Below are 27,411 nucleotides of genomic sequence, written 5' to 3'. Positions count from 1 at the left end.
AGTCGGCGAGATCTTTTTCCTCGTTGCGATTGCTCGATCAATTCCTTCACGTGTGCCGCGGATATTACGTAAGGGGGAAAAAAGGCTACGTGCACTGTGTAATCTCTTACCCTTACCGCGATATTACCCCCTGTTCCCTGTTGCGTATCCGCGCCAGAAAACCACAGAAGTGAATATCTCTTGCGATTTATACGGCATAAAATTACACGTCACGAAAGCTTCGGCTTTAAAGGCTGTTTACCCGATTGCATTTTTTTTCCTTCCCGGCGAGACCGAACGAGTAGTCTCTTGATGAGCGTAAACAGCGTTGTGTCGGATATAGTCCTGACTATACACGGGGTTAGCTTCTGATAATGAAGCGATGCAAGCCGGAAGATGGATCTAAAGATAGATGAAAGAATTATAGAATGAAATTTGTTTATGCGATGGATGGAAAGAAATTTGTGTTTCATAGACTATAATTAGCTTTCAGCATAGATTTATTTTTGCATCTTTGTCTTTTTTTTTTATTCTTTCTACCCTTTTTTTATTATTATTATATCTTTCATATTAGAAATTACTATATACGTATAATAAAGAGAAAATATAGTATTATAGATTAAGTAAGAAAACAGATTTGTGTTCTCATGTTCACCACAATGAATTCTATTTATTCAAACTTAGTGCGTGTTCACATGTGACGACTAGTCTTCCCCACCCTGGTGCGTTTTACACGGCCTCCGCGGCCTCCTCTTCTTCCAAGGTAAATTGCAAAGGCCGAGGGTGGATGTTTCGCGCTATTTATAATGTTTACAGTGGCCGACACGTTCAGAGGAGAGAGAAGCTATTTTGTGTTATTTACTGGTTGCTTAATTACAAGTTACCGCAGTCGCCCATAGGCGTGGTAATCGAGCGCGATTCCGCAACTACTGAAAAATCGAACGATCCGGTGGAAAAAGAAAAGGGTGTAACCACGATCGTGGCAGCGAATTATCGCCGTAGGGCGCGGTAGGAAACGATTTTGTAATAAACGTGAGTAATTTTTCCGCAAACATTTTCATTCTTTCGACGAGAGGAAGCGCCATTGTCGGTATCGGTATCGGTTAATCGCGTTGTACTATTTTACTTGGTCGTTTAAAAAGAGCGCTGTGGCAATTATCGAGCACGCATTACGTATCAGTAGTTCTGGGATCCCATTAAATCCGCGCCGCGTTTTATTCGATGGAAAAACTGTGACAGCAAAAAGCTGAATCATCGCTGAGGTAGCAACGAGGAACTTTTTGTTGCCCGTTGCTGCATGTTTTAAAAAGTGTTAAACAAATATCAACCTGCAGAGAGATTTTATCCACGTTAGAACAACGTAATTAAAGGAATATTTGGGTTTTGTTTCGATTTCAATGCATTTGCTTCTAGCCAACAAGTATACACCGAAGAAAAATTTGTTTCAGTTGCAATTTGTTGCTACCTGTTTCTAATTTTTCTCTGACCCTATCTCGCCAACCGGAAATAGGTAGCAAGCAGCGACTTTTGTTAGTGGCAACAGAAATACGAAGAAACATGCAGCATTTTCTCGAAACGTGAAACACTAACAGCAGGTTCCTGACTGTTGCCTCAGTGGGTACGTAGTTTATGCTCAAAACGAATGCACGTTGCGAACTTTCGTTTTGACGAATGAAACATCTGAAGAACGACGGTAGCTGTTCGATTTTTCTGACGTATTTGTCAGAATGTTGGTTGGCCAGAAAACGCATCCACTATAACGTAATCAGCGTAACATATTTTCTCATCGACAGCATCTTTTATAATCTGACCTCGATATACGTACTTTGAATCAATCATCGTATATTACGTGCATGTAAACGCTCTTAAAAAATTGCCATCGTTGGACGGGCGATATTGCGCATGATTGTCGTCGTCATCGTTCGCCGCGGAAATGTTCGAAATCGCTCGCGGAGCGGTGTACAACGCATTAAAAATATTCACGCACGGGCGTACACACGTGCGTTAATAGTGATACATATATAGAACGGTAATCGTATCGCTCGATCAGAGATATTTTAACCACAAAACCCATGAGATGGCGTATCGTTTCCTTGGCCGTACGGTGTGTAGCCAGACAGAAAGTTATCGATCGATAACGGGTCGCCACATATTCGATATCGTTCAAACTCCAACCAAGCATATTACGAGGCTGTCTCTTTTGTGCATCCATTCCTCGCTATAAAAGTCCTCAGACATATACCTTTGTTCACCGATCATTAACATCCTTTTGGGAACAAAGAGATCCGATGAACGAAGGGGTCTGTCTCTTCCGTCTGGCGGAATCACGGTTAGTTTGTAATTGTTCCACGTCGTTGTCGTTACGTTCAACCCGCGCGCACACCGTGCGTGCATTCGTGACAGGCAGTGTGTGTACGTGTATGTAATGATACAGCCTGAAATATTTTGAATCGGTTGGAATATATGTCTATGCAGAAAAATTCGCATCTCTTTGAATATAACTCCATGGTTAAAAAGTTAAAACCTTGGAAAGTCTCGATCAATTTTGAATCTTGATAGGTCTTGAGTTTTTAACCACAGACATAGAGCTTCAGTAAGTCCTTTTGCAAATAGAGATAGGTGGGTGCTTAGATTCCTATTGACAGATTTTATGAAATTAATATTCAATAAAATTCAATTTTTTGTTTTCTACGGTATGGACATTCGTAGAAAACAATTCTCATTAGCTATAAAAAGATTAAAAGTTTGATAAGTCTTGGAAGTATTGGAAGTCTTAATAGGATTCAAAGTTCTAAAAGTTCAGTGGATACTCAATATAGTACATATTTCATAGTACATAAGATATATACTTAAATACATATGTACGTAGTATTAAGATTATGTATAGCATATAAGATATTTAATATCTGCTAAACTTCCTTAAACTTTGAAATCTACTATGACTCCAACACTTGTCAATTTTTTGAAGACCAATATTCAACGTTTGTCAAAAACTTTGAGTTTCATATATCGAATCATGTTCAAAGTAACTTGAATCTTCACGGTATGGAAAAAATGAAAATGCAGATGATCATTTCTACACGCAAACACGCGCGTTATTACGCCTTTGACGTTATTAACTCAAAAGGTTTTCCTTTCTTAGATTTAACAATTGATTTTAGAACTGACAAAGTCGAGGAAGTATAACATAGAAATACTGGTTAAACTGGGAATAAAAGAACAGTTTAGGAATTACATATTTATCGATAATATGTCTAAAACAGCTATGATAACATTCTGTAGTTGCGAACCACTGTGTTAAAAGTAACTAGCGGTTTTCCAAGGTTCGATTTGCTCGTAAAGCCTATCGGCTCGTTTGCTATGCGATACACGGTTCTCCATTCCTCTCCTCCTTTTCCTCCGTGTTTCATCTCTTGACTCGAGAATGCATAATCGCGGTATGATTCATAATACGTTTAAAAACGCACGTGTTTTCGTCATAATTTGATATTATTATGACGTGTGTTAACAGTTATAATGAAATAAAAGGAGCATACATAGTGAATAATTAATCGCACAATAAATTTTTCAAGAAACTTAAAGTTTTCATAAAAAAAATAAGTTTCTTGAAAAATTTGTTGTGCGATTAATTATTCACTATATTTCGCTATAAAATATGCATATTCTGGTTAATCGAATCGTATGTATATGAGAAGCTTGAGATTTATTCTTTATATTTTATTTCGTATATACATTATATTATTAAGACACAGATAATACACGTTGAAATTTTAAAATATTATTTTGTATTCGAGCCAAACTCCGTACGTTATAACGAAGAGTTTCTACGTTTAAAATCGTTCGGTTTGCCATTCACTTTAATTCGTGAAATTCTTCGACCTTGCAGGGAAAACAACAGGAGGAATGCGTGCACGGTATTATTTCATCCACGATGCAGCATCCTGCATTCTTATGCAATAGCAGTGTTTAGTACAACGAGTCGCGTTTATTTTTTAATGAAGGAATTTGCTATTGACTGATAATCGGTTTTCTGCTAATTAATTAGCCAGTATCATTAAATGTTGCAATTATGTAATATGTTGCAGCATATGTTGAGATTTCTTTTAAACTTTTTTTTCATTGAATAGTCCCAACGAAAGGTTGAATATAAAAGAAACATGAAATTATCAGCAAAGCTTTCCATTTGTATGTATATGCTTATACAACATGTATGACGAGTCGAAAAAATAAAGCTCGAGTGAATCAAAACTGTTTTCTTCGTAAAGAAAATTCTTCGAATTACATGTGGCCATGGAAATTTTTTGAAATATAAGAAAAGTTATGAATTCAATAAACATCTACTTTCCTTGATTTTTTCTTTTTATGTAATTTATATTTAGGCCATCTTGGTATTCTATTCATGCAAAAAAAAAGAATTTTTATAATAATGTGTTCTAGATATACAGATTTTTAATAATTTTTTTCAAATCGGATGTAAAACATAAGTATTACTTAGTGTTCTTTCTTATTCTAGATATACCAGACATTCCTGAGAACATCAAGAATTTACGGGCACTTCAGGTGGCGGATTTCAGCAGTAATCCAATTCCAAGGTCAATAGGTTTGCCTAACATTTATCTCTTTTCGTTTGAAACACAGCTATTTATATTCCATTTTAAAAGTTATTGAAAACATTTATTCTCAAAATTTAAGAAGGATTAAATTTGTCATTGCAGACTTCCAGCAGGGTTCGTGCAATTAAGAAACTTAACTGTTTTGGGACTCAATGATATGTCCCTTACGAATCTACCGCCTGATTTCGGAAGGTAATAGCAACAAGAACTCGCTTTAATTGCATTCAAGCTTGGAATGATTTAATTGAATTACATCGTGCCTAGTACTAACAAGTTTGTGCACCGATTGTTCTCAGCTTGGAGGCGTTGCAGTCATTGGAGTTAAGGGAAAATTTGCTCAAATCCTTGCCGGAATCGCTTTCCCAACTTTATAAATTGGAGCGGCTGGATCTTGGTGACAATGACATTGAAGTTTTAGTAAGATAGATATTGAATTAATCATTGTAAAGGAAATTATGGACAAAATAGAATATTTATTGTCTATTAACATAATATCTATTATAAATTTGGGACTTTTGTTTTAGCCAGCACATATAGGAAAATTACCAGCATTACAAGAATTATGGTTGGATCATAATCAATTGCAACATTTACCACCGGAAATCGGAGAATTGAAAACGTTAGCATGCCTGGACGTATCTGAAAACCGTCTGGAAGATCTTCCGGAAGAAATAGGAGGTTTAGAGTCTTTAACAGATTTGCATTTATCGCAAAATGTTATTGAAAAATTGCCTGATGGTCTTGGAGAATTACAGAAACTTACTATACTCAAAGTCGATCAAAATAGGCTTTCTACTCTAAATTCAAATATAGGCAGGTGAGATTAATTTTTTCTCCTATAAGGATCTTGATACCGTAAAACTTGATAACAAAAACTGATGTTTACTCGTTGTAGGTGTGAGAACTTACAAGAATTAATTCTTACGGAAAATTTTCTCCTCGAACTGCCTGTAACTATAGGAAAACTTCATAATCTAAACAATTTAAATGTAGATAGAAACAGTTTGCAGTCGCTTCCTACAGAAATCGGTAAGAAAAGTGTCGTTTAGAACTTCAATTTGTGTTAATATTTATTTATATTACTTTATGACATTAAAAATAATTTTTTATCGAATGTTATTATTTTTCTATAGGAAATTTAAAACAATTGGGTGTACTGTCTTTAAGAGATAACAAACTGCAGTATCTTCCTATCGAAGTTGGACAATGTACAGCTCTTCATGTGTTGGATGTCTCAGGCAATAGGTATATAATATAATCTTAAATATCTAAATTTCTTCATGTTTTGTTAACAATATTTAGTAATGATATTCGTTTTTCAGATTACAGTACTTGCCATATTCCTTGATCAATTTGAACTTAAAGGCAGTATGGTTAAGTAAGAATCAAGCACAACCAATGCTTACTTTTCAAACAGACGTTGATGAGGAAACAGGGCAAGAAGTATTAATTTGTTTTCTTTTGCCACAATTGGAAATCCATCCAGATGGTTAGTAGATCTATTTCATGAAAGTATATTTTGGTACATTTAGTTATACTTTATGGATTATATGTTGCATGATTTGTGATTTAGATTCAGGAAGAATTGGTATGCTTGGTGGTATGAGAAATGTTGTTCAAGATGGCGAAATACGTGAGCTTGGTAGTAGCGATGATGAAGGCTGGCAAGAAAAAGAAGCGTCGCGAACGCATTCCGTGAAATTTACGGATGAACCTCCGGAAACTGATAAGGAGGTGAGCACGTTACATATGAGGAAATCTTCTAGACTTTTTAGATTTGCTATATCTAAGTTCAGAGTATTTTCGAGGTATTTAATGTGTTGGAAACGTTATTATTCTTACGACTCATTGTATTAAAATTATAACAAAAAATGAAACAAAAGCCTATTTTTTTCTAACCATTCACCTTTTTTTTTTTAATTACGTAAATACAACGTTTGCACTTATTTCAGACACCATTCGTACGACAAAATACCCCTCATCCAAAAGAATTAAAAGCAAAAGCTCATAAATTATTTAGTAAAGGAAAAAATGACAGCCGATCAGCATCTACAGATGAGCAGGTAATTATTAATTTCATTTTTCGAGATATCATATACAATCTTTTTGTAACAGTTGTTAATAATATCTTTCAGGATGTTTCTCAAACATTTGGTTTGGATAAAACTGAGACTGATATTTCAACAAAGTCCAACGATTTGGCTACAGAGACTATAGAGCAAGAATCGTTACAACCTGAATCTATAGAAAATGCACAAAAAGAAACCATACCTGGAATAGTGGCTGATAATGCAGATTTTCAGTCCAGCAATGAACCAGAAATAATTCTAACTAATCAATATATTACAGAATCTAATGCTGTAAGTATTTATGTTAATGCTAGTTTATTTATTTACTTATTTGTTTATTTATTTATTTATTTATTTACTTATTTGTTACTGATTTGTAAATTGTAAAAATTATTTTTTTAGGATGTAAGGACTGAAGGTTCAATATCTGAATCAAAGGATATAAATGACAAAGATGAGGAAGAATCTGAAAATGAAGAAACACAAAGACATGTCGAATTTTCTATCGTAGAAGGTATTGATTATGATGGCAGTGGTGATTCAAATAGACCAAATAGACTCCATCGTAGAGATACTCCACATCACTTGAAAAATAAACGAATCCACACAGCAATAGATAAAGAAAAGGTAGCTTCCATTATTGCACAGGTAATTATTATCTACCTAAAAAAACAACATGTTTAAAACTACTTAAATAATTAAGATGAATTTTATACAGTTTTTAATATGTGGTAGGCACTTACGAAGAAAAATGACGAAATCTCCACATCCACGTCAGCACCTGCAGAACCCACAGAAAATTTTGACGCTCAAAGTCAAGGTAAAACAATTACGATTAGTATATCACCTTTTACCTGTTGCATTTCTTTATATCACCTTTAAATTTATCAAAATTAAATTAAATTATAATTCATATACCACGTATAAAATAAAATACTTCAAAAGGTAACATATATCTTTTCCGCGTAAACTGAATTAAGTAACGAATCTTCCTAAACTTCCTAGCATCATTGCTTCGTAATCACTGACATTAAATAGTCCATGATAAGATATTCCTTTCTGCTTCTGCTATCTTATCACTTATCCGTTATCAAACTCTAGTTATTTATCAAACTCGATGTAGCAAGTGTACACGCGTAGAAAAAAATTGCGAAGTGAAAATATTCAATTAAAAATTTCATCAACATTCTATATTGTGAATAAAAAGTATAGTTAAAAATGCCAAAAAAATATAGATGTTTTGTAAGAAAAAAAAGAAAGGGTAAAAGTTAGTAAAACGTGATTCGATTACATAATTAAGTAGTAACGCCAATGAAATTTATTGTGTAGGTGCGATTTCTGATGCTGAACCGACGATAGAAGTACGAGAAGAACAATATGAAATTCATATCGAAAGAACGACAGGTGGTCTTGGTTTATCAATAGCTGGTGGAATTGGTTCAACCCCTTTTAAGGGTGACGATGAAGGCATTTTTATTTCAAGAGTCACAGAAGGTAAAAATTGAGATAAAAAACCTATTTGTTTTCAGTCGTAGAATATGTCAATTATGAAGTTTCATGATATGGTCATTATATTTTCCTTTATAGGTGGACCTGCAGACTTAGCAGGTTTAAAAGTGGAGGATAAAGTATTGTCTGTAAATGGTGTTTCAGTAGTAAACGTAGGTCATTATGATGCTGTGGAAGTTTTGAAAGCTTGTGGACGTGTCCTTGTGTTAGTGGTTCAAAGAGAAGTTACGAGGATAGTGCCACCATATGAACAGGTACTATTTTATGAAACGCAAATCATTTATACTATTATTAACATTATATTTAACAGGTATCGTCGAGAAAAGACTCAGCGTGCTCTAGTTTAAGTACCAGTAGAGCTCCAAGTGCGACGTCTCATGTTTCATCTACAGGTTTACCGCATAATTTAGAAAATGGTGATGCTTTACCTCATGATGCTATTAAGGTATATATTTTTTTAGATTTAATAGATGCAACATATACAATTTGAACTAAAGTGCAAAATTTAAAGATCAACAAATTTCTATTTTAATAAGTCTAAGAAAATCCCTGAACCTATATCATCAACAAAGGCGGGTAATGAACCAATGGTATCTGTTCTTGTTCACACGACATTAATACGGGACCAAAATGGACTTGGATTTAGTATTGCCGGTGGAGAGGGTTCTCCACCATTCAAAGACAATAGCGATGTAAGAGTTTTAATTTATGAAAATATTTTATGTTTATTTCTTTCGTTAATTATGCTTAGCAACTTTTTTCAAATATATAATGTTTAGGCGATATATATTTCAAGAATAACCGATGGTGGTGTGGCACAAAAAGATGGTAAATTATTAGTTGGAGACAAAGTAATATCTGTAAGTGTAATATTATTACACAAAATATTATTTAATACAATTATAATTGTTTATCTTTCATATAATGGAATTATTTTATAGATTAATGGAGTTGAAATGAGAGGAGCCAAACATGAGCAAGCAGTTGCTTTATTAACAGGTTTGGAAAGATTCGTTCGATTAGTGGTCGAACGTGAAATTCCACTTTCGCAAGCAAATGCAGCCACAGTTGTAACACCTTCTGAAAAGTCACCACGAGTGATCGGTGCACCTAGACCATATACAGGATTATATAACGCCAATAGTTATATAGCAAATAGACCGGGTTACACCGGATATCGACGTTCTATCGATGCTGATAGGACTCTATCGCCAAGTCCTACTTCGAAAACGCCTCCGCCTATGAAAATTGAAACTACTGAGCTACCGAAAATGAATGGTGTTACAGAATCAGGAAATATTAAGAACGTTTCTTCGATATCACCAAGTCCGACAAATAGCCAACCACATCCACAACCTGCCCCCAGGCATAGCATTTCGCAACCTACAATTACACCCACGACAACTACAAGCTCAACGCCCACGTCTTCTACAGAACCTAGGTCAACATCGCCCCAGGAAGACATACAGGTACCGAAGCCTATCACCAACGAAGAATTTCAGGCCATGATACCTGCTCATTTCCTTCGTCCCCCTACTTCCTCGCCATCACCAGATTCCCATCAAGGCCCTATCGTGACAGTGACAATAAAGCAGCCTGATAATCTACCTGGAGACGTCAATTTTCCTCCGGCTCCTACCACACTTGGTAAAGTTACTGAGACCATCACAAAGAGCACTCTCACCGAGACCGTCGTAACTAGGGTGACTGAAAATCAATTGGTACCACCAGTAATTATTGAGGTATGTGCTTGGTAGTTAGATGCATGGATTATGTTGCACATACATTTCGAAAAAAGTTACAAAAATTGCTGAAAATATATTGTTTATCTTTTCAATTAACAAAAACCATGACGAAAAGGAAGTTTAGAAGATTTATTTTATAATTTTTAAATATTACAATTATAATTATTTTTTCTTCGGTACTGGAATAGTTTGCACTTTTTAAATATTTTAGGTAAAAATTAAGTATTTAGTATTTGTAATGTATTAACTTATTTCCATGCTAGGATGATAATCGCAGTCCTACTAAATGTAAACATATTCCAATGCAATCAATTAATTAACTTTGGAATAATTACAATTTGAAAAATGGTGGTCAAGTGGTTTTCTTCCTCTCATGCATGTTTAATTAAGAAATAAATTATAACATCATTCGTTATTTAAAAAAGGGCAATTTAAACATTGTTATGGACATTATTTATGTATATGTACGTTTTATTTCTATGACAAGTTATATTTCATTGCATGTCTATGTATTTGAAATTGATCGTTATTGATTTGATTCAGTAAATATAATTTCTCTGTGTGTGCATTATCAAACCATACATTAAAGTATTTGGTAGGAATTGGTTGTATGAAATGTTATATTATTTTATACCTCGGGTGCTTATTCTCTGGCATGGAAATAGGTAAGTAGTACAAGCTAAATATATATTCTTTCATCAAATACCAAATTATATGCATCCTCCACTATTATGAAATTCCATCTTTCACTCTTTAATATCCAGGGCATTATATTTTTAAAATAATTAACACGTGTAATTTAAACGAAATAAAGATTCTATATATTCGATGTTTTAATGATTAAATATTAATTTTTAGGACGTAATTCTTGTAAAAGAAGGATCCCTAGGATTCAGTATTATTGGCGGTACAGACCATTCGTGTACTCCATTTGGTGCAAAAGAGCCTGGAATTTTTATATCTCATGTAAGTTTTCTGATATCTTTGTTAATATTCAGAATTTGTATAATATACATTTGTTGTGCTAATATTAGGTTGTGCCTGGTGGTATAGCTGCAAAATCTGGTAAATTGAGAATGGGTGATAGGATACTAAAGGTAAATGGTACTGATGTAACAAAAGCTACTCATCAAGAGGCTGTGATGGAACTTTTGCGACCAGGCGATCAAATAGTGCTTACTGTCCAACATGATCCACTACCAGAAAATTATCAGGTAAGCTATTTATAATTTAATTACTATCTGCTTGCTAGTTATTGCACATATATAGAGGGTTTGCTTCTTAATTACAAAATAGCTTTTTCAATAAAACACGCTTATGAAAATGTAACTATAAATCACAAATTCACAATTAATGTTATCACGCTTAATTCTCGGAACTTACAATATTTTAATATTGAAGTTTGGGATCAACACTAGTCAAAATTCGTAAACGCGCATACATTTAGAATACTTAAATATATACATAAAATAGTATCGCCAGTTAAATAAATAATAGAATAGAATCAGTTCATTCATTGATACTTAATGCATTATGTTCACCAATGAAATGTTTATCATTTGCAAACAATGGCACTCAAGTGCTTCACTTATAACTGTTTTGTTGTGGCATTTCCTAATGCTGTTATTTATAATTTGTCTTACAAGCTGGTCGAAATAGAGTACATCCCTGTGACAGTAAGTACTCAATTAATTTGACCTGTTATTTTTTTTATTTTTTGATACCACGCTTCGCCCTCTGTTAAGGCTGCAAGTAAGCTCAGCACTGAATCACGAGCAATTGCTTTTCTGCCTAGGCTGAGATTATATAGAATTTAAAACTTTTTTTACTTGCTTTATATGCTTTATGGTAAATTAAAAGAATTATGTAATACAACAATCATACATCATGTATTCATAATTTTTATAAGTATATTACATTGAAAATACAACTAGGAAATATTTTGTAAAAAGTAAGCAAAGCAATATGTAAAAGATGGTAAAAGTATATTTAAAAATAATGTGATATTTTAGGAATTAGTTATTACAAAAGAACCAGGCGAAAAATTGGGCATGCACATTAAAGGAGGACTTCGAGGACAAAAAGGAAATCCCCTTGATCATACAGATGAAGGGGTGTTTATATCCAAAATCAATTCAGGTGGTGCAGCTAAAAGAGATGGAAGACTGAAGGTAAAATTTAATTCTCATTATAAGAATAAGAGTTTTATGTAATAATTTTTTATACTATGTTTTTGATATTAGGTTGGAATGAGACTACTAGAAGTCAATGGGACGTCGCTGTTAGGTGCGACTCATCAGGAAGCAGTAAATATATTACGGTGTTCAGGAAACACAATTACGTTAGTAGTTTGTAAAGGATATGATAAAAGTGAAATTGAACCAGTATTGCCATTATCCGATGGTAGAGATTCTAAAGAATCTAGGACATCCAAGGAATTGAAGGATCCTGCAACAGAAGGTACTAAATCATTATCGCAAAGTATATCTAGTTTGGATCGCGATGATGAAGAAGCAGCAACTCTTAGACAAGAGCAGGAAATGAAAGCTGAGCTTGTAGCATGGGAACAAGAAGAAAGAGAACGTGCTTTGCTTGAACATAGAGAAAAGTCTACCCCTGAAAAAGTAAGACCCAGTATTAAAGAAATTAAACAATATAAGCAATTTTTATTAATCAATGTGATATTAACTTTAAAGTTAAATATTTTTAAATTGAACAGGTATTAGATGTAGTAAGAGCAGCTGAATCATTAGTAAGCAAATCAAGTAGTCCGGTTGACATGCTTGTACCACCAAAGTCACCAGGTGGTACAAAAGATCTCAAAACAACCACTATTGTGATGAGCAAACACACTTTAGCACCTCAAAATACAAATGTAAGTATCTTTCATTATATTAAAATAATAAAAATTTTAAGTTGAAATATTACTATATCTGCATGTTTCTATAAATATAAATTAACTTGCAAGCAGTAGTTTGCTATTATTGGTATATAATAATAATAATAGCTATAGTATTTGAATATTTAAGAATTCTTTTGTGGAATTATATTGCTTAATTTTTTTATTCAACCTTACAATCATTTTAAATATTCAATGTATATTTATAAATAATGGTGGTTCTTGCATAAATGGTTGCTTAACTTTATATAACTATTACCTCTTTATTTATTTATATTCTTCTTTTACAAATACTTTTGATTTTATGTTTTGTTTACACAAGATGCATGACTTTAATAACACGTTTTTATTGAGCACTATTTATTTATTTGCTCATATTATATGTACGTATACGTACATATGTTCATGGGTGCATATATTATACATGTGATTTATTAACAAAAATATTCTACATTTTATTAATGGCACTGGAACAAAAGGAGAGACGTTTGAAAATTTCAATTTACAAATTAAAAAATATAGAGAGAAGTTGAAAAAATAAATAACTTTTGATCAAGAAATATTATTATGGTACAATGTGGTGTTAAAGAAAAAACGTTGCTCTTCCCCTTGTGTACATTCTTATATGGTAGCATAAGCATGGACGTTCGTTCTTACATAAACATACTTTATTTCTTCTTATTAAATACTATAGACCTATATGTTTATTTCTGCACACCTTGTGAAAAGAATAAGAAGCCATAATATAATAACAAATTACTAATTTTTATTTATCTGTAAAGAGGAAACAATATTAACTTTTTAATTTTTGTTGCCCTTCGAATGATTGTACATTTTACATAAGTTTATATGAATTTCTCAATTTGATATCAAATAGTTTTATTATTTGTCAGTACTCATACACTCATCATAAGTCTTATTACTTATTTTTAATATATGACGCATGAAATGTACATTTGTCAGTGTTCTTAGCGTCGCATGCTCTCCTGAGCGGCAAAACAAGAGATGTTTCACATGTTTGCAGACAGTGGAAGGTGATAGCGCTACTTTGGCTGCCCTCTAACAGGAGTGAGTCGTTCGACCCTCTACTCATTTTCCCTGTGTCTACGTCCATACCTCTGAATCCGCGGGACTGTGCCATAATAAAATTATTCTAAGGAATTCATGTCGTTAACTCGCATAATCATGGTGTTTATTGCGTTTCATGAGTATCACTATTGTACAATTTAACTATCGTTACTCCGTTTGTTACTGATACTGCCATTATAACATTAAGTGTAATTATTGCGAATATGCTGACTGGCTAGGTTGATTCTCTGTGATTGGTTTCTTGTTTTGGTCCAAGAATGGGGTCAAGATTTTAATCATCACGAAAATGTGATATCGTCTTTAACTACAGACTCTTGTGTACATATTCATCACTCCTTCGTTCATGAATACCGGTTGAAAGATGAACATGAAAAGATACTTCTGTGATAGGTAGACAGATGTCATAGACGACAAGAACTTCCCATGTATTTACCGAATATTTTTTAGCGATATTTGTACATTGATTCTTAAACTTATTTCACAATCTATTTTGAAAGATTGGAAACGTATGTTGGACGACTACTGCAATTCATTAAGCTTAAAGAAATTAGATCAACTTCTGGGTACTGGATCAAGAATTACCGAAAGTAAGAAAAGATATAAGACAGCAAATAATTCCTGTTCCAATATGAGTGGCAAGTAACAAGTGTATTATGTTTCTATAAATTTTTATAATAATATACTTGAAACTTACATCACACTGAAGACAGGCATTATTGACTTTTTCCTTTGTGATACACGACTTGATGACTGAAGAAGTAGGAGTCTATATTCTTATCTAAAAAAATAATAACTTCCAAATTATTATATTTAGGGTACTTTTGATATATTATTTTTAATGATCTTATTTGTTTAGTATTCTCTATTTATATAGTATTAAGAAAAAATCAGTAGTTAATTTTATTGATATTTTTACAAATATTTTGGTATACTATGTAGAAAATATACTAGAACTGTCTTTTTTATTTTAAGCTAGAATATTTTATTACTACCAGAAATGTAAGCATTATTATATTGTAGAGGATAGCTTTTATGTTGTAATTCACAATCCATTTCATATTTCATTCATTTAAAGCTGTATATCATTGAAAACAAAGATAATAATCAATGCGTGTATCACTAAATAGGAAGTGTACCCAAAAATATCAAGTTTTAATTATTTACATTACTATATAATGTACAGTTAAAGTAAAAGAAACAAAAGTAAAATACAATGTCTATTGAGACATAAAATATTATTTGATAAGGTATTTGTGCATCTAACATTTTTTTGTAAGTTATAAATGCCAGCTCTCTTGGATGGTTACTTCTACAGTAAACTCATATCATTATTAAAATATAAATCAATGTACTGTATTCTACGAATGTTCTATAAATGTTATATGTTGATATAAATCTAATGGACCAGATGTTTATATATTATTACAAAGTATAAAGATAAGATAGTATTTATCTAATTATAAAAAAAGAATTATATATATATGTTAATGTTGAAGTTCCAGTTGACCGACATAAAGATGAAATACATGCAGTGCTTTATTCAAATGTATCAATGCGACAGGTTCTTCTGAAAGTGAATTGCATTTTATCCCATTAGTGCTATTAACTACAAGAGAATACATTTTTCATGTTCATATTTAGTAACGCAAAGATCACAGTTCCTGTTATTGAATTATAATTTGGGATAAAAGTTACCTAGTTATGACATTTCAGAATATCTTATGGTGCATTGATATATATGAAAAGGTGATGGATAGAGGGTACAAATATGAGGTAACTTTATAAAGTCGATTTTAATATACTTAAAATCATTGGAAGGGTATACAAATAAAAATTATGCGCAAAGCTGCATTAATTGTTGCAATAATAGTACAATTGATATAATATTGAATGTATAGATGGTAAAAGAAGAAAAATATTGAATGAATAAGTTCAAAACTGATTCCTTTTTAATTCTAATATAGATTTTGTATGAGATGTAGTATTGGAAATAAATCTGTTTTTTGAAGTATAGTTACAAATTTTATAAAAAGTAAATTTATTAAACTCAAAGGATGCAGAAATGAGAAATGTTTTCTTATTTGATGATTTCTTATATTATGATATAAATATTACACATTTTTATTTCTTATTAATCAATTAGTTGTCAGAAATTATTTTGTTAATCTGTTGTATATAGTTGTATATTTACATAGTGCCTAACTAATAATTTCGCATTTTTACTGCATTCTATATTCCAGTAGAAAATTATTTTAACTTTACTAATACAAATCTTCATGTTATTTACTCAGTCACTGAGCAAAGAGAGAGATGGAACTTCAGTGGACAGTCCATCGCCCCAATCTCCGGTCTCTACTCTTACTTCATCAATGAATTTTGATCGCACTACTGCTGTCCAAAGCTTGCCCTCTCCAAAGAAAAAAAGTTCCCACCCAAAACGTAGTATTACATTTGCTGATCTTCCTCCCAGTTCTAAAAAAGAACCAATTAATTATCCAACTTCAACAAATGAATATCCTTCATCTTTGCATGATAATAGATATATTTCTGATCCTCAAATTACTTCTTATAAGAAAGTCTATCAAAATCCTATCCAAAGTACTCAGTATTCATCTCGTTCCAAACTTCCTCCTACACCTTTGACTGCTCCTCCATCCATAGGAGATTATGGCACTTCAGTCCCTTTTGATAAACGACAGAACGCACGCTCTGTTGGTGGGAGTAATCAGGTTGAGGTGGGTTTTAAGAAGCATGTTTAAAAAATCTAGCACTAATGCACTATCTTTCCTTGTTCTTTACCAAGAATGTTGGAGCGTTTAAATCGCAAAATTTTATTGCATAAGAATTGTGACACCCGTGTTAACAAAATTATTTGGTATTATTTAAATACAAATCAAATGCATGTAGTAAGTTCAAATGTGCATATTGAAAGTGGAATTGTTATAAAAAGGATAGATTAAAATTTATATTTTTATAAGAATTATTTTTATCAAATATTAATGTGTTATTTTAAAATACAGCTTTCACCAACACCATCACCAACACCACCTTTAGTGAAGATGTCAGTTAGCGATAAAAAGAAATTGTTTGAAAGTGCCATGGAGGAACATTTGAAACCTTCCCCTAAGCCAGGTAGATATTATTTTATATATTTATATAAACAAATTTTAAATACGATATATTATTTTTGTATTCATTATTATTATTCTAGAAAAAGTATTCAGTTTTCTAAGTCAAGATGAAGTTGAAAAAATGAAACAAGAAGAAGGTACAGTATTCGTTAATTATATTATTAAATTCTTAATTCGTACAATTAACAAATATTATTGTGCATTTTCAGAAAAAAAGATAGCTACTCTAACGCGGGATGAATTAAAATCATGGGCTCAACTCGATGAAAACGAAGGCTTGGAAGATTTAGAGGAAACATTAGAAGATCAGGATAACCGGCGACCTAAGTAAGCTAAGTTGTACTCATTCTACGCATTTGAACGTGTGATTATTAAAATTTTTTTACCTTATTATTTCTTTCTTGTTTCCACTTCATTGTGTCTGCATATTACAACAAGAAAAATAAAAGAGAATATATTGCTTAATAAAAAATTGCATACTTGATACATTAATGCTAAAAAATATGATGGCTATAAAATTGATGTTTTGAAATTTTTGCAGCTCTAAAAAATAATATCTAATAATCTAATTATATAATAATACAATCTCATTTCAACAAATTTTACTCGGCCATAGAATTTTTTTGCAACAATATAACTTCTTAAACAATGCCCATACAAAATATTGTAGTAATGTATTAAAAAGAACAAGAGAACAGAATTAATTTGCTTTACATAAATGAGTATTATAGCATTTTTTCCATTGTAGTACGTATTCTGTATATGAAACTATGAAATAATGTAATTATCTTTCAGTTGTAAGATGCTAAACATATCTGTCTATTATACGTTTATTGTACAAGACAGGCAATTATCTTTCAATTGAAAAATGATTGTGTTTATATAATTACCAAATATTTTACGAGTATTAATTGTTAGTTTAAATAGATATTCTTTATATATTTAGTAAAATTGTATTTTTATAGTAAAGTTGTAGTTTAAAAAGTACTCCGACGTTTCATACAAAATGACTGGACATCGTGTATATATCAGTATTTTTTATACCTGCGATAAATATTATATGTATATATAATTTATATCAGTGCTTTTGTTGTAGTTGTTATTTCATCAAAAAGCGTGCATGCTCATTATAATTATCGTATAAATGACTTTGCTAGGAATTAGCGACTGCTTTTTTTTATAAAATAACGTGTATTTGTACATAGGCTTATGAAATTCACATTCACATTGTACATTGCAGTTCAGGTTGTGGTTGTGCTTACACAGGCATTTACTGCACATTATAATTACATGTTCCATTCTTCAATAAGACCAAATCATAAGTTTATAAAAATTATGTACATCGGAATATAATTTTCACAAAAACTTCACGCTTTAATACATTTTCTTCACACGCATTGCAAGCGCACTTCAAAGATTCCAAAGAATAATTATTATTTATCTAATGTTAATACTTGCTTACATCTTCATCTATGTGAATGTCTTATCACCTCTTAAATTCATAATATAAAAATAATTCTTCTTTGGAATCTCTTAGCACCGATCCAATCACATTATTCGTAGATTTATAGTTGATGTGTGGTGTAGTCTAATTTTTTTGTATTGTTATCTCGTTTGTATATAAGTCGTACAATATTTTTTTAGCCTTTGTATTGAACGTTGCTTTTGTACTTCTTCTTTTAATGAATAAACATTAAAACTGTGGCACATGTATATGATTTGTCAGTGTGCATGCTCGTTACCTTGCAGTAGCCGACTGAGTTCGCGAAGTTCGATCCCCCTTCTGCAGAATCTTCCAAGCAGTGTAAGGACAGCAAAAGCAGAACGTCGCTTGAAAGAGAGACTGATACAGGAGGTATTACTTTTTAAATATATTTTTATCATTCAAATTCCTCATTTATCATAATTAAATATTCCAAATTATTCTGTATTTTAAATAATTTTGTTGAGACACTAGTGACTTAATACGGATATAATATTTACGTTTCTTATTCAATTTTTTATTGCTTAGGGTATAATTTCTGATGAAGATGAAGAAAGTCATTTGAGTCCTGCTGAACAAAGAGCACTAAGGGCAGAGAAGCGTGCAGCATGGAGACAAGCACGTTTAAAATCTCTGGAACAGGTAATTATCTTATAATGCTCTTTTTCACACCTGAAAAATTCATATATTAAGTAGTATTTACATTTATTCGCATGTTAAATGGTTATATTCAGGATGCTATTCAAGCACAGATGGTAATTAAGAAAATGAGTGAAATGATGGATACTACAAATAAGGCAGATCCTACGCAGGATTCTACAGATACTGTTACTGCTGTTCCTGAAGCAGAAAAGACAGCCGATGTAAGCATTTGTAATGTACCTTTGCTCTAGTCATACCACCAGCAAACTAAAACAATGAACATAATCTAACGATGTGTTTAAAACAGATTAACCAGCATTTTTTTATTGTACTACTAATTACTTCTTTGCTCGCCAGTAGTTCTAACTTAGTGTTCGTACATTTACAATGTTATGTTAACTACAGTGGTACCCCCTTTGTCTGTCTTACTATCATAGTTCACTACGTTACGGCCGTCTAGTGCAGATTTTCCCAAACTTGCTGTACGCAGCAAGGTGGGTCCCCCTAAAGAGATACGCGAATCCGAGAAAGTAGTGGACGAGAAGGTCACTCGACGTACCGAGGAATACGTGGATGAGGTGACGGGTGAACGGCGTGTCCGTACAGTCGAATACGTCGAGAAGCTCATTGAGCGACAGGTATTATAAATTCTAGAGTTTGCACAAAATTTAAGCACCGAATATTATCTGTTCACATCATCGATTCGAAACGTGTTTTAAGTGAAGTTCAATTTTTTAACTGTTGTACTGGAACTTCAATATGGCATTGGCATTTAATTGATGAATGAAAAAGTACCAATATAATATTGTTATGGAAGCGTATACTATAACTAGTTAAAATTATTGGAAAATTACTATGGTGTGTAATATAATTACAATTCGAAGTTTTAGTACAAGCAATGACATAATAAAAAGAAGTTCAAAAATCAAATTAAAATATGGCAAAATCATGATTTGTTGGGGCACTATGTTAATGCTCCAATTAACATAATTAGGAAAAGGTGATATTCACAAAAGTTTGAAGGGAAAAGGGAAATAAAGTAGTATTTTTTTAGAGAGAAAGAGAGAATATGTGTTGCTTGTGAACTGTGTCTTATTTGTGTGTGTGCGCTCATATATTTATAATTTTAGAATAATCATGTGTGTGTATATGCATGCTGCTTCAAAAAATATTTTGCTTTAATGCACAAGAACCCAATGAAAATACTAGTTCAATGGTTGTATTTGTTGTTCCAAGAATCCAGCACTGACCATGGAAGTGCAACCTGCACCACCTTGAGCAATTGATTTCATTTCTACTGATCACTAACAAACTCTTCTCGTACTATTGGTAATGCTACTATTGATCTTTCTTATCCACTACTTATTTAAGCATGTATAAAGGTATTTTCTTTTCAAATAATATTTTACTATAATTATTTTGGTGGTATTGCTATATATCAAGTACTACTACTGTAAAAATGTCATAAGTTTCATCCGATTCAATAATATATTTTTTTTGTCGTACGTTATATGTCGTACGTTTATCGTAATTAAATTAATAATTACACGTATCAATGCAGAAATTTCTCTGGTCTACTTCAGCATTTGCAATGTATATATTTATGTAATTAGGTTGAAACTCTACGAGAAAAAATTATATCATTGGAACTAAGTAATGCAGAAGATGAAGTAGAAAGTATTATCGGAACAGGAGCAAGCGACGCTGAAAGCGAAAGTGAAGAAATTACTGGACAGCCTTCTAATGTGAATACCATGCAAGAGAAAACAGAAACAATTATACCTACAAGTGCCACTGAAGATGCCGCTCCTAAAATAAGTGCAAATACTATTCTTGTTTCAAAGAAAAAGAAACGAAAACGTTCAAAAAAAGGTCGTCATTGACCTCAGATAAAAATGTTGGTGCAAAATGAAGAAAGACATATGGAAGAACGATTGTGAAATATTTTCTTTTTTTTATTATATCATTGTGAAAGTGTGTTCTAATAATGCATACTTTGCATTACATCAATCTACTTCATGCATTTCAGAATTCAAATCCTTACTATATTGGTGCATATAATACTTAAAAGATTCCTCATTGCGTGCTGCTTTTTTTTGAAGCACACATATATATACATAATACATAAAATATAATTTCATATTCACTATTTAACATAACTGATTAGGTATATTCAGAATTATGTTTATTTCTTTCATAGATCGTGCTATGTTTCTAATATTAACATAGTGAAATAATGCATGTGTGATTAGTATTATCGCATCATATTTTTATCTGGATTGGTGCAACATAGTAATTGTAACTAGCGCAATCGATTTCCTTATTTCTTTATACATCATAGAATTTGTATTTTATACTTGTTTCATAAGATTTGTCTCCTGCGTAATACTGATAAAAAGTATTTCAATGGTGAAAAAATTAGAATATAATATCAAAGTAGTATTTTTACAGTCAGTACTATGATCATATACCCTATGAAATATATTTACTGAAATCGGTTTATACGAAAAATTTATGTGATTCAATATTCGTTGTTCTATATAAAATGATACACATTCCTTTTTGCAATTTTTGTTTTGTTTCGTAGTTTAAATAATATATTTTAATATAAGCAATTCCTCAATTTAAATAGGAACACAGGAGCAGTATTTTTGGTCACTGAAACGAACAATATACAAATGAAAAGATTTTAATCAAATCGTAATAAACAATTGGTTTTCAGACATATGTAAAATATGTTATTAGTTAGCTTAAAAATGAAAAATAACGTAAACTACAGCTATTTGTTGTGGTTTGTAAAGTATTTTATTTATTTTCCTTTAGTGATAAGTATATTAATATATATGTTATGTAAAATTGTTTTAATATACTTTAAGATTCATTTTAAAAAGCACATATATTTAATCTCATTGTTAAATATCGACATAGTTTTTGATCATTCATCATTAGGAAGAAATTTATTTAAAGTTTATTATCCATTCTAATGTCAAAGTTGCCACTAAAATGTAATAAATACCAAGTATTAAATTTTTTAATTGTTTAAAATATATTATTACTATACATATTCATGATTTCGTTCTTTTAAAAATTTTGTTGTTTTAATTTATTTATACTAACGATAGCTATATTTTATCGTTGACATATTTTATTTCACAATATATTCAATAATTTCATGATTAAACAATGTTCTCGCATATTCAAAAGTACACAAAAAGAGTTAGCCAATATGTAACAAATAGATGTAAAAATGGCGGAGATTTGAAGCAAGATTAAAATCTTAACTTTATTAAAAGAATAAAATGTCGACTACAATTGAAGAAGCGGAATATATAAAATATATACTGTTTCTTTATCACTGACTATAACAGTACCTTCTAATAAATATGTATGTGTGAGATTACAAAAAATATAATTTCTATATAAAAACTTCTATGGTAATGTTAAATACTTCGTAGGTATATTATCTGGTAATATAAACCAATAATATTTGTAATCTCATATAGTTCAAAATACTTACCTATGTTGAAATTGCAACATACACAGGTAAAAAAAATTGAAAATCATAATAGTTTTACTATTTGTGCTTTAGATATAACTTTTTGTATTCTTCATATGTTTGCAATAGTAAGATGATTCATCTTAAATATAAAAATATCATTTTATATAGATCATATACATTCTTCAGTGAAACAGACCATATTATTAGTATTAAGATCTTTGCAAATTATACATATAAAATTTAATGTGTAGCATAAGTAAACATTAATTGAGACAAGTATACTGTTAACTGCGGTGTAAAGTGCGATTAAAGGAGCGGGACCAATTTATTAAATTATTCATAAGATTGTAAAAGAAAAATATATGCAAAATATCTTTTTTCCATATAACTGTTATATATAGTTTAATGCCTATTATCAGCATTATAATTGGTCTTGGCATAATCTTCTGGAATTGTATGAAAATTATAATGTGCCAACATTAACTATATCTTTATAGCGGTTTAAAGTGTAAACACTTTTCAAATAGGATTTGAAACCTTTTTATAATATTACTAGTAGCATAATATATAGAAAACATTGTAATAATTATAGTGTTAAATATCGTATAAAATATTTTGGCATAATAATTACTTTTAACAAATTATAAAATTTCATTAAAACAGTTCTCTGAAATTAAATTCATAACTAAATTAATTAGAATGTGAATTTTTTAAAAATCCCACCATTCTTTAACATTATAACATGTTGACAAATCATATCATGTTATGAACTTGTAGTATTCTTAATTAAAAATGATAAACTTACAGTTGGAAACTCCTATTTTAGAAGTACTTTACATCGACGTTAAATCCAATAATAGGCATAATTTGTATGTACTTTTGGAATCTTTGTATTTGTCTTTACTTTAATAATTAATTATAAAAAGAAATATTACATTCTGCCACATATATTTTATATTTTGATAATACAGTATATCTGGTTATATTGAATAATAAACTGAAGCTGCTAATTTATATAAATAATAAAGTTTAAAAAATGTATTTTATACAATATGATAAAAAACATTTCATACAACTATTACCATAATATTTGTGGTACTACTATATGTTGACAAATTAAAAATGTATTTATTTATCTATGTTTTCTATTGAACAACATTTATACGTCTTACAATGTTCAACAAATTTGTAAACGAAAGATATATGTAAGTGCAAATTAATTCAAGAAATAAGAAAATAAATAAAGTATCTTAACGTTTTTATATTGGCCTTATTACGAAATTAAAATAAATGGAATTGAAAGTATTCATAAAAGATAATGTATCTTCTTTTATCGTGCATTATCATTTATGCTTATTTTATCTCTTTGGCGCAATAATTCCCTCTAACTGTGCCTGAAATAAAAATAATGCTAAGTAATGAAATTTTTACAGTTGTCTAGGATTCATATAAAAATTGTATATAAATATTACTTTCAGCTGCTGATTTGTCTTTTTCAAAAATTGTATTTCTTCCATGTGCTTTTTTTCTTCAGCTTCCCGTAGTTCAGCTGCCCTCCTTTCAGCCTGTTCAGATTTCTGTTTTAATTCAATAACTGTTTTTTCTAATTCAGCCTTCTGTAATTGTAGCTCATCTGCAGCAGCAATTAAATCTTCTTTTCCTTGTTCAGCCTTTAAAAATCATGTTGAAGTTATAACATTTCTTAATGTATATCTTCTTGTATATTAAAAAAAAACAGTACATACTTGTAAAGCTTTACGCATACCAAAAGCAATACTGCTTTGATACAAAGTTTGGTATGCAGCTAATGTCATCTTAAGTTCGTCTCGAATTCTAAGTAAAAGTAATCCACGTTCTGCACAGTTTATTGTCACCTGGCGTATTATTTCATCTATTAAACAGTATTATTAAACAATTATAATTTTAATAATATGATACTCAAAATTAACGTCCAATTAAAGACTTTTACCAAAACATTGCGTATAAAGTTCTCTACGTACTGGACAAATGCCAGTTTCTCTTGCTTGTCTTTGTTGCAATTTCATGTCTAAATGTTCTTGTAAATTAATAACATCTAGTCTTGTTGCTGGTATACTTGATATCTGATATGAAATAACATATTAGAAATTGTAGTACATTATTTATCAAAACATAAAAATATCATACTTTTTGAGTCCAAACTTGACCATCCTCTTCCCATTGTTTGGGTGGTAAAATTCTATTGAGAATTTCAGAAGTTTCATGTCTTGTATCAAGCGTAGGAATAGTGGTTTCAACTTTACAGACTGTTACTCCGATTTTGGGTGCTTGTTCTTTAGGTGCCTATTGCAATAAGAAATGTTGGATGATTTGTAATAAATTATAGATATAACTAGTTTGATAATAGTAAGAAAAATGGTATTTGCTTTATTAGTGAACATTATACCTTTTCTGGACGGACTGTAACTAAGACTGGATTATCGTATTTAACCAAAGTATCCATAGTAGGAATAGTGCGATCTTTTATTGCCGTTGCCATTATATTACTGATTTATCCGGACTTTATTCGTTAATAATCAATATATTCCAAAGAACGAAATCGTTTATAGGCATTTATAAATATTTAATTGTTTATTTTCACTATAAAGAGAGTTTGAATCTATGAACAGTTGTCATAGCAATATTGATGTAACATATGTTACTAAGTAAAATATAGTTAATACAAGAGATTAGGGAAGAGCTTAATGTATAAATTAGATAATACAACTTTTATTATTGTAAACATGATAAAATCATATAAATTATTTATATAATATTCTCTTATGTATGTAATTATTTTTAAAAATATATCATGTACATGCAATATAAAATAATACAATTTTCAAATTAGATCTTTGTAAATCTCAAATTCGTATCAAAACTTTTTAATATCTCTATTAAAACTACTAAAATAACTTTTAGTTACAATTAAACTATTATAAAAGTAATAATATTTGTGTAAATTTGTTGATATGTATATTATAGTTCAGAATGTCTTTGCAAAATCCTTGTTTCAAGATCTGCATGAAGCTTTTGAACAGTTCTCGAGTGTTTCTTAATATGATGTTCCATAGTAGAATTTTCTACATCATACGGTTTTCCTTGACGTGCGGCTTCTAAAGCAGCTTCTGTGTGTAAATGACGCAATTTCAACAATCTCCCTTCATAGTGTAACAGTTCCTCCTAATAATAAAATACAATATCAATAATATATCAAGTATAGAAATAAAATACCAATAGTTATACATGTATATAAATACCTTTAACGAAGCACGTTCTTCTGGAGAGAATTGAGATTTTAATACAATACGCCATAAGTCTTGAACTTTTGGTTCTATAAATTCTTTATGATTTGGTCCTTTTGCAGTTAATCTATCCAAACGATCAAATCCATTTCTAATTTCCAAATGTTTTCCTCTGAAATTATATATTTATTCAATTCAATTATACATTTAAAAGTTAAATTATACGTTTAAAAGTAGTGAAATATCCACTATATTTTTGTAATACTAATTATATATGCGCAATATCTATACCTAAGTAAAGATGCTTTTTCTAAATAATCTAACTTCTTTTCAGGAATCTTGTTAGAAATTTCTTCCTTGTGATCTATTTCGTTCCAACTCTCTGGTTTATGATGTAGACTGTCTGTATATATGAAATGACAAATATGAAATTTATTTTACTTACTTTCAGTTATTGTATTTTATAATATACATATAATGAAATTACTAACTTTTATATGTTTCTGGATCACCAGCTTCTACATCTTTCAAAAGATTCATGTATTCATCCACTTTATCTTGGTGATGCTGAAACTCTTCCTTTAGAGTTTGTAGTTCTTCATCTATATTTTTATTATATTTATTAAGTACAATTAAACAATGTTGAGATTAAAAATGTAAATAGTTCTCTTACATGGCACTTACGTGAAAAACCTGCCAATTCAGCTTTAGCCCACAGTTTGTTTAATCTGCTATCTTTAAAAACATCTCTGGAAATATAATTATTACCATCATTTAAAGCTTTATGTCTCTTTAATAATTCTGGGTTCTCTGTATCTTCAAAGTACTCCAATAACCCATAAGTGCTCATAATTCCTTTAAAAAACAAAAATTCAATACAAAATACATGTTATAAATATATTAAAGTCATCTTTTGTTCCAGATTACCGATTAATTTTTTCCTTAAACGTGCTTCTTCTTCACCATTCGGATCTTTTCCTTCAGACTTAAAATGTTTATACGCAATTTCTTCTTTATCGTGGATTTTCAGATCACTGAATATTGACTGCAGTTTTGTATCTGTCAAACGCTACAAAAAAGATTAATCTGTATGTGTATATTTTTACATATATTAGTAATATATCTTTGTAATATATTAATTCTTACATTTTTCGCTTTTACCCATAGTACATTTAATTTTGCCATACGAAATGGTTTGTCCAATTCACGAAGAGAGGTTGGGAATTGTAAAGGATCTTCATATTTCGGTTTATTTGCTTCTACAGAATATTTACTAAATGCAGCAGTTATATGAAATAACAGAACACATAAACTTATTGATAAAAAGGTCCTGCTTAAAAATGCCATAATTTTTCACTTTCAACAACTTCGTCTACTTCCACATAGAATACAAAATTAGGTATGTGATCATTTGCTGACATATGCAGATAATCATCTTCTGACATATACAGATTCATTTGATAGGCTTTTGCAGAATTACATACATATGT

General features: G+C 30.7%; 3 protein-coding genes and 1 long non-coding RNA gene across 14 annotated transcripts in view; 1 reads left to right on the top strand and 3 right to left on the bottom strand.

Moving 5' to 3' along the window:
* The window catches only part of scrib (scribble planar cell polarity protein), a 52,261-nt gene extending 29,364 nt beyond the window's left edge, over positions 1–22,897 (top strand). Inside the window, exons 3-36 of one of the 11 annotated variants that reach the window (XR_011173624.1) lie at positions 4,493–4,571; positions 4,695–4,784; positions 4,889–5,009; positions 5,117–5,409; positions 5,488–5,621; positions 5,726–5,837; positions 5,915–6,081; positions 6,166–6,326; positions 6,545–6,655; positions 6,728–6,952; positions 7,064–7,309; positions 7,397–7,481; positions 7,991–8,155; positions 8,249–8,424; positions 8,481–8,615; positions 8,707–8,862; positions 8,950–9,030; positions 9,112–9,912; positions 10,774–10,881; positions 10,950–11,129; positions 11,562–11,591; positions 11,928–12,086; positions 12,159–12,539; positions 12,635–12,790; positions 16,195–16,638; positions 16,924–17,035; positions 17,115–17,171; positions 17,244–17,361; positions 18,784–18,889; positions 19,046–19,159; positions 19,252–19,380; positions 19,597–19,797; positions 20,396–20,488; positions 20,773–20,910. Coding sequence is in view for 8 of the 11 variants with exons in the window: in XM_069117234.1 (XP_068973335.1) it covers positions 4,493–4,571; positions 4,695–4,784; positions 4,889–5,009; positions 5,117–5,409; positions 5,488–5,621; positions 5,726–5,837; positions 5,915–6,081; positions 6,166–6,326; positions 6,545–6,655; positions 6,728–6,952; positions 7,064–7,309; positions 7,397–7,481; positions 7,991–8,155; positions 8,249–8,424; positions 8,481–8,615; positions 8,707–8,862; positions 8,950–9,030; positions 9,112–9,912; positions 10,774–10,881; positions 10,950–11,129; positions 11,562–11,591; positions 11,928–12,086; positions 12,159–12,539; positions 12,635–12,790; positions 16,195–16,638; positions 16,924–17,035; positions 17,115–17,171; positions 17,244–17,361; positions 18,784–18,889; positions 19,046–19,159; positions 19,252–19,380; positions 19,597–19,797; positions 20,773–21,042 (5,903 nt within the window). In the remaining 3 variants the exon portion in view is untranslated. Of the gene's footprint in view, positions 1–989; positions 1,012–4,492; positions 4,572–4,694; positions 4,785–4,888; positions 5,010–5,116; positions 5,410–5,487; positions 5,622–5,725; positions 5,838–5,914; positions 6,082–6,165; positions 6,327–6,544; positions 6,656–6,727; positions 6,953–7,063; positions 7,310–7,396; positions 7,482–7,990; positions 8,156–8,248; positions 8,425–8,480; positions 8,616–8,706; positions 8,863–8,949; positions 9,031–9,111; positions 9,913–10,773; positions 10,882–10,949; positions 11,130–11,561; positions 11,592–11,927; positions 12,087–12,158; positions 12,540–12,634; positions 12,791–16,194; positions 16,639–16,923; positions 17,036–17,114; positions 17,172–17,243; positions 17,362–18,760; positions 18,890–19,045; positions 19,160–19,251; positions 19,381–19,596; positions 19,798–20,395; positions 20,489–20,772 lie in introns of those variants that run through there. The other 10 variants (XM_069117238.1, XR_011173625.1, XM_069117237.1 and 7 more) reach the window with 10 other exon arrangements.
* LOC138181887 (uncharacterized) lies at positions 7,188–7,670 on the bottom strand. The gene is made up of 3 exons (XR_011173627.1): positions 7,516–7,670; positions 7,405–7,442; positions 7,188–7,324 (listed from the first exon to the last, which is right to left on the bottom strand). It is a non-coding gene; the product is annotated as an uncharacterized LOC138181887 (long non-coding RNA).
* An 871-nt stretch (positions 22,898–23,768) lies between the features above and the next one.
* On the bottom strand, positions 23,769–25,230 carry Dnali1 (Putative inner dynein arm light chain, axonemal Dnali1). Its single transcript, XM_069117253.1, has 6 exons — positions 25,084–25,230; positions 24,825–24,980; positions 24,628–24,760; positions 24,404–24,549; positions 24,131–24,328; positions 23,769–24,052 (listed from the first exon to the last, which is right to left on the bottom strand). Exons 1-6 carry the CDS (start codon positions 25,174–25,176, stop codon positions 24,017–24,019), a joined length of 762 nt encoding a protein of 253 aa, XP_068973354.1. The 5' UTR covers positions 25,177–25,230; the 3' UTR covers positions 23,769–24,016.
* Positions 25,231–25,390: 160 nt separating this feature from the next.
* On the bottom strand, positions 25,391–27,355 carry LOC138181879 (alpha-2-macroglobulin receptor-associated protein). Its single transcript, XM_069117246.1, has 7 exons — positions 27,068–27,355; positions 26,849–26,990; positions 26,606–26,776; positions 26,413–26,523; positions 26,213–26,324; positions 25,937–26,093; positions 25,391–25,859 (listed from the first exon to the last, which is right to left on the bottom strand). The coding sequence occupies exons 1-7, from the start codon at positions 27,266–27,268 to the stop codon at positions 25,656–25,658; spliced, it is 1,098 nt and encodes a 365-aa protein (XP_068973347.1). The 5' UTR covers positions 27,269–27,355; the 3' UTR covers positions 25,391–25,655.
* Positions 27,356–27,411: the final 56 nt, after the last annotated feature.

This window comes from Bombus flavifrons, chromosome 7 (genome assembly GCF_040668555.2).
Source record: "Bombus flavifrons isolate JBK064 chromosome 7, iyBomFlav1_principal, whole genome shotgun sequence".
Classification (NCBI taxonomy): Eukaryota; Metazoa; Arthropoda; class Insecta; order Hymenoptera; family Apidae; genus Bombus; species Bombus flavifrons.
This window is presented reverse-complemented; position numbering and strand designations above follow the sequence as displayed.